Source organism: Mytilus californianus, unplaced genomic scaffold (genome assembly GCF_021869535.1).
Source record: "Mytilus californianus isolate M0D057914Y unplaced genomic scaffold, xbMytCali1.0.p SCAF_4, whole genome shotgun sequence".
In the NCBI taxonomy this organism is placed as follows: domain Eukaryota; kingdom Metazoa; phylum Mollusca; class Bivalvia; order Mytilida; family Mytilidae; genus Mytilus; species Mytilus californianus.
The window spans coordinates 15,474,374-15,483,867 of NW_026262690.1; the positions used below are offsets into that span (position 1 = coordinate 15,474,374).

Consider the following 9,494-nt stretch of genomic DNA (forward strand, 5'->3'; position numbering starts at 1 on the left):
CACCGTTGCTCTGCACTGCCCCGAACCAATATTCATACCAGTATACTTCCCAACAAGGGAAAGCACTCGTATTTAATTGTAATTTCAAATCAGATTCGGGCTTTCGGAGATAAGTTTCTAGAAAGTCCTATACATGATGAGCTAAACAGATCATCAGAGAATTCTACAACAGCCATTCCGCTGTAGATGGTAACTAGCAGCTATGCATTTATTTGTACTTAATTTGAACACAAACGTTTTGATAGTAATGATGATTAAATCACAAAGTTTCAAGAACAAAAGGACAACCACAGGTAAAACAAACACATAACGATTCTTAATCACTCGTGGGAAGATACTGATTCTGTATATTTAACTTTTTAACTGGCAAATACAAAGGGGGTCGACCAAGTTCAACCCCGAGATTATACAGAACATTTAAAGTAAAATAACACTTTAATTTATAAATTTCGTGCACAATTTTTAACAGACGGATTTGCAGATTTCATATCTCTATAGTGCTTAAACCAGGCTTTTAAGATCGAATTTATGGAGTTTCTTTATAGCTTCATTCAAGTTCCAAGTATATTCAATACCCATGTAGTCTTCGATACCCTTTAATGTTGTTTTACACATTCTAACGTATTACAGACAATATTGGAAACTGACATTAATAGCCTTCCTCCCAAGTTAAATACAACTATTGTTTCGTTTTTGTTTATGCTTATATTTTGTTCTTTGTTCTGTTAACTTCAATACCCATGCAGTCTTTCATACCGTTAATTTTGTTTTACACATTCTAACGTATTACAGACAATATTGAAAGTAACATTAATAGCCTTTCTCCCAAGTTAAATGCAACTTTTGACTTGTTTTTGTTTGTTTTAAATTTGTTCTTTGTTCTAGTTTCAACACACAACTCCTTACAATATTTTTAAGCCTAGTAGTCAGCACTTCTGTGTTGACATGAATTATCATTGATGTGGTCATAATTAAAAATTAACTGTTCACAAAATTTTGAAGTTTCGAAATTCTGCGGATTTCCTACCCCAGGAATATATAACCTTAGCTATATTTGGCAAAACCTTTAGGAATTTTGGGTCCTCAATGCTCTTCAACTTCGTACTTTATTTGGCATTTTTTCATTTTTCGATTCGAGCGTTATTGATGAGTCTTTTGTAGAAGAAACGCGCTTCAGGCGTACACAATTTTAATCCTGATATCTGTGATGAGTTTATTTACATATATTGTTTTCTATGTTGAACACCCCATTAAGTATCAGATTACACACAAGGTTTTCTGAATATAATATCGTGGGTGCTGTGATCCAGCCATTTTTTAGCTACAGGTAGTCGGACATTTTTTTTAAAGCTGATTTTCAATGTTTATTCTTTATACAAGCTTCTGTAAATAAAGGCAACAGTAGTATACCGCTGTTTAATAGTCATAATTCGATTAAGCAAAAACAAATCCGAGTAACAAACTAAAACCGAGGGAAACACATCAACTATAAGAGATAAACAACGGAACTACAGAAATACTGAACTACAACAAAAGCAAACGCCAACATACATAGAAACGGACTGTCTGATAACAACTGCCATATTCCTGACTTGGTGCAGTATATTTTAAGAAAACAATGGTGGGTTAAACCTGGTTTTATGGCTAGCCAACTCTCTCGCTTATATGGCAATGTTAAAAAAACCCGCTAAAATGACATCACTACGTGACAGGAATACAGTACAAACAAACGCAAGAACACTCAGCACAGATAAATACATAAATAAATAAGACAATAGTACATTACAACATGTAAACCGCAGAATAACAACGGACACCTCCCATAAATTTACGACAGCACACCAGGACACCACAAACGAAATATAAACTTCGCGTCACATGAATGGATTTATATTGAGAAAACCATCACAAGTTTGGATAAGTGATTTTAGCTCAACATGCTAACTTGTGTTTAAATATTTTTAACAGAGAAGAAACCCAGGGACATAAGTTTAAAAAAAAGCAGACAACACAAGGATTGAAATGTAGAGCATCATAATTTTTAAAATCACCACTTTTCAGTTCATCAAATTCTCAGAAAAAAGTGTACTTCTTCTATGGCACTTCTGATAATCAAAGTAATCGAAATCACTGAAGGAAAGGCTAGAAAAGGTGTGTGCATAATTTCAAATAATATTCTCAGGTATCGAGGTGAACAAAAAAAAAACGTCACTCTTGCATTAAAATCAGAAAGATAATTGTTGTTTCCCGTTGATGAAAGCAAGCTTGTCTACCTATTTTTTTATACGTTGATAATACAAATCCCAACTCGTTCGCTATGCTCGTGTCTGTAGTGACGTTTTGGATTTCAATGAGCGTAATCTATGTATTACTAGTAAATTATTAAGTAAGGGATTTCGTTACCACAAATTATTTAAAACCTTTACTAAATTCTTCCATAGGTACAAAGATTTGGTCTGCATGTTTGGCTGTACCTGTAGAAAACTTATTTCAAACGGAATAGCGCATCCTAAATTTTACGGTGATGTTGTAAACCGAGCCCAGAAATTTAGATACAATCCTGGTAAACTATCAATCCTTTAAATAAACTTATTCTTAAAGGTTACCTATTCAACACTGTAATCAAATCTTTAAATATTATTTTTATTGGTATAAATATTGATTTTGTTATCAGTAAATTAAAACCATACTAAATATTACACATATGTACTTTCACGGTTCTACAATCAGTCGATACCTATATTTTGGCATTGCACAAGGTCATGTTTTTCTCTGACTGTTAATGACGTCTTTACACTAAACCCATTGGATGTTGGATGTGTACTGATTGTCATTTTAGTCTTAGATACATGATTTATTTTATTAGTTGTTATTGGCTTTGAACAAGCTGACAATAACTGCCAGTACGCTCAGATCTGTACTTAGTATCGTTTTGTTGTGGGGATGTATAAGTATCCGTCCACGTCCATTCTGTGTTTTTGTTAGATGCATTTTTATCTGTATCCATGTGATGAGTTAAACATTTTTGGACTGATTTTTATAGTTATTGTTCTTATGTTGTACTGTTACACACCGGTCCCAGGTTAGGGGGAGGGTTGAGCGCTCACAAACATGTTTAGCCCCGCCACATTCTTTATGTGCCTGTCCCAAATCAGGAGCCTGTAGTTCAGTGGTTGTCGTCGGTTCATGTCTGCCATTTTTGTGTTTCGTAAATTGTTTTGTTATAAATTAGGCCGTTAGTTTTCTCAATTGAATTGTTTCATATTTTTCATGTCGGGGCCTTTTATAGCCGACCATACGGTATGGGTTTTTCTCATTGTTGAAGGCCGTACGGTTGCCTATAACTGCTTACATCCACTTGATTTGAACTTGGGTGGATAGTTGTCTCATTATTATTTCAACGAGAAACACTTATGAACCACATCAACAAACGACAACTACTGAACATCAGATTCCTGACTTAGGACTTAGGACAGGTGCAAACAATTGACGTATACATCTGTGTATATCTGTTAACGGAAAGGATGATGATATTTAAAACAAACATGCACCAATAATTTTCGGGAGCTCTTCAGGTTACAACGTCCTCATATCATACGGATATTAAGTGATGCTTATATAAATAAAATATATAATTTATGCTTAATACCAACATTTATAACATTTCAAACTGCTAAGCGGAAATCCGCAAGCAAACATAATTATAAAATTTTCTATATTACATATCTTAAAAGAAACAAAGTCTTTATTTGGGGAATTTCATCTGATAAAATTCTTTAATAATAATTACAGTGTATGTTTGAAAGAAAAGAATAAAAAACATATTAGAGGGAACTACAAGTATCAGATAAACTTTACATTATCAATGATCCATGCATGAAAATGAAGTCTTGGTCAGATAAACCATGTCAGAGAGACTGTTAGACATGTACACCTTACAATCATTCCACATTTAATATAGTAACTGAGAAATAGACTACACCCCAAACAGTAAACGTTGTCCAATGAACCATAAATATGAGATCAAGGTCAGATGAAACATGGACATGTACACCTTACAATAATTCTATACGCCAAATAAAGTTGATCTACTGCTTATAATGTTTGCGATACAGTGGTTGTCGTTGGTTCATGTCTGATATATTTGTTTTTCGTAAATTCATGTTTTGTTATAAATTAGGCCGTTAGTTTCCTCAATTGAATTATTTCGTATTTTTCATGTCGGGACCTTTTATAGCCGACTATACAGTATTTTTTTTCTTCTCATTGTTGAAGGCCGTATAGTTGTCTATAATTGCTTACATCCACTTGATTTGAACTTGGGTGGATAGTTGTCTCATTGGCAATCATACCACATCTCCTTATTTTTATATTAATCACGTAATTTTAACCTTGATCACTATTCCATGAAAGAGGTCGATGTAAGGTGAGCTATACCTGACGGACATGTAGACATTGCATCCAGTTCTTCTAGTTTCTGAAATATATAGCTTTATACAAAGGTTTATGCTGTCGCTGCTGCCGCCGCTGCCGCCGGATTGTAGTCCCTATGTCTCGCATTCTGCGACTTTCGTTGCAAGCGAGACAAAAGTTATCTGAAACGTATTGTTACACAAATGAAGCTGCTATATACCTCTGAATTTTAATAAAGATTGTAAAACCTTTTGAAAATGTCCTTTTCGTAAATTAAGTAATAGTAAATTATGTTCAATCAATAGTTTAGATTAAGATTTCCAAACAAAGAAGTAAGTTCGTCCTTTCTTTCTGTTGGTCTTAGTTTCTTTTTCCATAATTTTCCTCCTAGATCCGCCTCATTATAGATTCGTTTTCCACTTCGAATATCAAACAGATGTTCAAATAGCTCTTCTTCCTCATGGATTATATCTTTTATCTTTACATCTACATCCAAATCATCTTCAATAAGGCCAAGTTTCTCAGCTTTCTTTAGAATCCATAACTTAGAAAGATTTCTGAGGACATAATACCTTGAATCTTCGTCTTTGTCCTCAGGCAAATATTGAACAACAGGAAGTGCTGGAACATCTGATATATCTGCACCCCCCTTTAATAAGGTATCTAATTCATACCCGGGAGAACCACGAATAATTTTCCTTGAATATCGAAGTTGTGATAGACATACACATTTTTTCTTGACTGTATTCATTTTGTGCAGATTTTTTTTCCAGTATGTACCCCCAGGATCACCACGAACTTCAACAAATTTTCCTCTGCATTCAGTTGTAAACTTTCGTTCTTCGATGTCATCAGTCTCTTCTACTTCAATCACATCGCACTTCCCAAACTGTTCTGCTTTTCTGAAAACCCAGAGTCGTCTGTTATCCAATGTGTACCAACGGGATCCTTTACGACAAACTTTTATAGTTCTTATATCATCAACATCCAGTTCATCTTCTAATATTTCATCAAGAGTTTCACCAATTTGATCTCCGTTAAAGAAGATTGGTCTGATAGAACTCTGACAATATCGAATTTCCGAAGGCTTCAACTCATCCACCATTTTTTAAATCTGGAATTTTCTATTTCGTCATCCACTTCTATAGAAATGAAAATGAAAGTAAAAGTATACGGTGAGTGTATATTTCCTTGATATATTATATTATATTAATGTTTAATGTTTATAGAAATATAATATAATATATCAAGGACAAGATGGCCTGAATTTTGACAAATAACTTATCTCGCCTAACAACCAATGATGAACAGCATCTGAACAAAAAACATCATTTTTATGTTTTTTTTTATATATTTAATGAATTTTCCAAAAAAAAAAATTTTGGGCTACATTTCTTTTCCGATTTTATATATGGTCAATAATAATCTCAGAAGTATTCGCATGTTCTTATGGTTATTGTTAATGTAATTTTCATTTTCACGGGTTTATGATTTAATTGGAAAAGATATATATATCCAGTAACTTGTGACGTCAAAAAGTTAAGTTCATATTTTACTTTTGAATTCGGGAAAAGTAGTATGTAAACTGTGAACACAATAGATATTTCTGAGTTTAAAAATGAGAATATCATGAATTTTGATTGGGAAATGAGTTCAAAGTATTTTAATTTTTTTTTACATATTTGTATAAAATAATAGGGAAAATATTGAAAGGGAATGACTTTTGTCCAAGTACTGTACAAGGTTTATTTTGACATATTTGTATAGAATAACAGAGAAAATATTGAAAGGGAATGACTTTTGTCCAAGTACTGTACAAGGTTTATTTTGACATATTTGTATAGAATAACAGAGAAAATATTGAAAGGGAATGACTTTTGTCCAAGTACTGTACAACATGTACAAGGGTTATGATAAACTTCCATGCCAGCAAGTAACTTTTCTAATAAACATCTATTATGTCTGTAACGATAAATAACTTTACTCAAACATGAACGCTTGTCTACCAGGATTAATAACCTTACAATAGCATGGTTACTTGTGTAGGACAATTAGTAGCCGAACATTAATAACCTTACACATAGCGTAGACTCTTGTCTAGAACGACTCATTACCTTCGGTGCTTTGCTTTTGTGCCAATTGGCATTTCATTTGCGCAAATAATACAGGTAAATACAGGTAAATAGTATAAAAAATAGATTTCTTCAAAAGAGACTTTTAAACACGGTTTTTGATTGCATAATAATACATATTCCTCCGAGATCAGTCATCGTAATTATATTACGAAAGCACTATACACTGCTACGTTCTTAATAGGAGACTTTTCATAATAATGTTAAAACACAGTTCTGTTATAAATTAACGAGATCATAAAACCTATAAGAAAGCACTATACACTGGAGTAAAACCAAAAGTTTGTTCTGACACAAAGACTTGTAACCAACGGCTCGGATGTATTCATGTACACTGTATAACCTATATGCGTTGTCATAAAACATTACAGACTTATTTCCTCTATTTAAAAAATAAGAAGATGTGGTATGATTGCCAATGAGACAACTATCTACCAAAGTTCAAATGAAATGGATGAAAGCAATAATAGGTAACCGTACGGCCTTCATAAATGGGGAAAACCCATACCGTATAGTCGGTTATAAACAGCCCAGACATGAAAATAGAAACAATCCAATTGAGAAAACTAACGGCCTGTTTGTCTCAGACTTGACAATGTCCATCTTTACATCTCAAACATGTAAACACTATATAGTTTTAAACCTAAGTGACTATATCGGTTTTATATTAGAAATGAAAAAAAATCTTATTCACGATGAAACAATGAATATTTTAAACTTTTCAGTTATATGTTACCTGTAAAATGACGCAAATGAAGTTTTTATTTTTTGGCGCAAATGTTATATAACCTTGTGGCGCAAATAAAACATTGGATTTTGTAAAAATTGACGCAAATGCAATGCGCCCATTACCTTACACATAACATGCCGGGTCGATTAATTAACCAACACGTGGCATATGTGCGTGTCTATGAGATTAACCTCGTGGCATTGACGCTTGTCTAGTACGATAAATTACACAACTCATGACATGGACGCTTGTGTAGAATCCCTGGTCTGTGGCCATTATTAACCTAACTTACGACATTGACGCTTGTCTAAAACGGCTAATGACCTAACTTATGCAAAGACCATTTGTCTAGTATGGTTAATAACTGTACGCATAGCATGGGTATTTGTCTAGGACGATACATACCATTAAGCATAGCATGGACCTTGTCTAGGACGATTAATAACCGTACGCATAGCATGTATAGTATGGTTAATAACTGTACGCATAGCATGGGTATTTGTCTAGGACGATACATACCATTAAGTATAGCATGGACCTTGTCTAGGACGATTAATAACCGTACGCATAGCATGGGTATTTGTCTAGGATAATTATTAGTCTAACTCCTGTGATGAATGCTTGTCTAGTAAGATTAATAACTTTACACATAGCATGGACGTTTGTTTAGGACGATCAATAACCGAACCCATGGCATGGACGCTTGTGTAGAACCACAGGTTTGTGGCTATTATTAACCCAACTTACGACATGGACGCTTGTCTAGGACGACACATAACCTTACACGTAGCATAGACACATATCTAGGACGATTAGTGACCTAACTTATGCATGGAGCTTGTCTAGGACGATTAATAACCGTACGCATAGTATGGGTACTTGTCTAGGAGTAAGTAGCCTAACACCTAGGATGAAAGTTTATCTAGTATGATTAATAACTTTACACATAGCAAGGACGTTTGTTTATGACGATCAATAACCTAACTCATGGTACGGACGCTGGTCTACGACATTTGTATTCTAACTCATGGCATGGACGCTTGTGTAGAACCCCGGGTATATAGGGATTATAATCACCTATCTTATGACAAAGATGCTTGTATAGGACGATTAATAAACGAAATCATGGCATGGGCGCTTGTCTTGGATGATTAACAACCGTATGCATATCATGGACGCTTGTCTTAGACAAAGAATAACCGTACGCATAGCATGGGTACTTTTCTGGGACGACAAATAACCCAACTAATGGCATGTACGCTTGTCTAGGACGATTAATAACCAGGTCGTGGCACGACTCTTGTAATCGTTCGCTTATCATAGGTGCTGGTCTATCTAACTCGTGACATGGACGCTCGTCGAGGACGATTGATAACCTTACTCATGGCATGATCGCTCGTCTAGCCGTCTAGGACGATTAATAACTTACTCATGACATGAACGCTTGTCTAGGACGATTAATAACCGTACACATAGCAAGGGTACTTGTCTAGGACGACTAATAACCTAACTCGTACCATAGCCGCTTGTCCAGGACGATTAATTACCGAACGCATGGCAATGGTACTTATCTAGGACAAATAACTTAACTTATGGAATGGACACATTTCAATGACGAGTTATAACCTACCGCATATCATGTACACTCATCTAGGACGATTAATAACCGTACGCATAGCATGGATACTTGTCTAGGACGACTAATAACTTATGACAAGGACTCTTGTGTAGAACTCCTGATTTATGGCGATTTATAAACTTACTAATTAACTGGACACTTTTTTTCTTATTAAAGACTAAAAATTAGTCTTTATATCCCGTTTTATTCTTCACTTTTTTTCACGGAAAAAAACCCCCCAAAAAAATCAGTCAAAAGTTTTTATTGCCAAACTGAAACATATCTGCCAAATGTAGTTCAAATGACCTATAAATAATACTCTTATCTGCGAAGGATATTCTATTTATTTTTATAATTATCCTTGTCCATTTTAGTTGGAGAAATGTAATGAGAGTCAGTTTATTTACATGTACTTTGCAAATCTGAAACAATTTCATTATTTCTAGATTATGCTTTTTTATAAATAATTAAACATATAAGCTGTTCCTGTTAATTTCTGCATTCTCGTACCTACCAAAAGAATGGGGATTGTTTGTTATATTAAACAAAATGCATACCCTGATCATAACATTTCGGTACACTTTCAGCTGAATGATTTTAG

The 9,494-nt window shown here is 34.2% G+C and overlaps 1 protein-coding gene across 1 annotated transcript; it reads right to left on the minus strand.

Annotated features, from left to right (window-relative positions):
- Positions 1–4,628: 4,628 nt before the first annotated feature.
- Positions 4,629–5,768, minus strand: LOC127737546 (uncharacterized). Its single transcript, XM_052248380.1, has one exon. The coding sequence runs from the start codon at positions 5,516–5,518 to the stop codon at positions 4,712–4,714; it is 807 nt and encodes a 268-aa protein (XP_052104340.1). The 5' UTR covers positions 5,519–5,768; the 3' UTR covers positions 4,629–4,711.
- Between the last annotated feature and the right edge of the window lie 3,726 nt (positions 5,769–9,494).

What these genes read in the sequence shown, in the direction of transcription:
- LOC127737546 (XM_052248380.1), bottom strand. Translation starts at nt 5,518, where the DNA reads ATGGTGGATGAGTTGAAGCCTTCGGAAATTCGATATTGTCAGAGTTCT.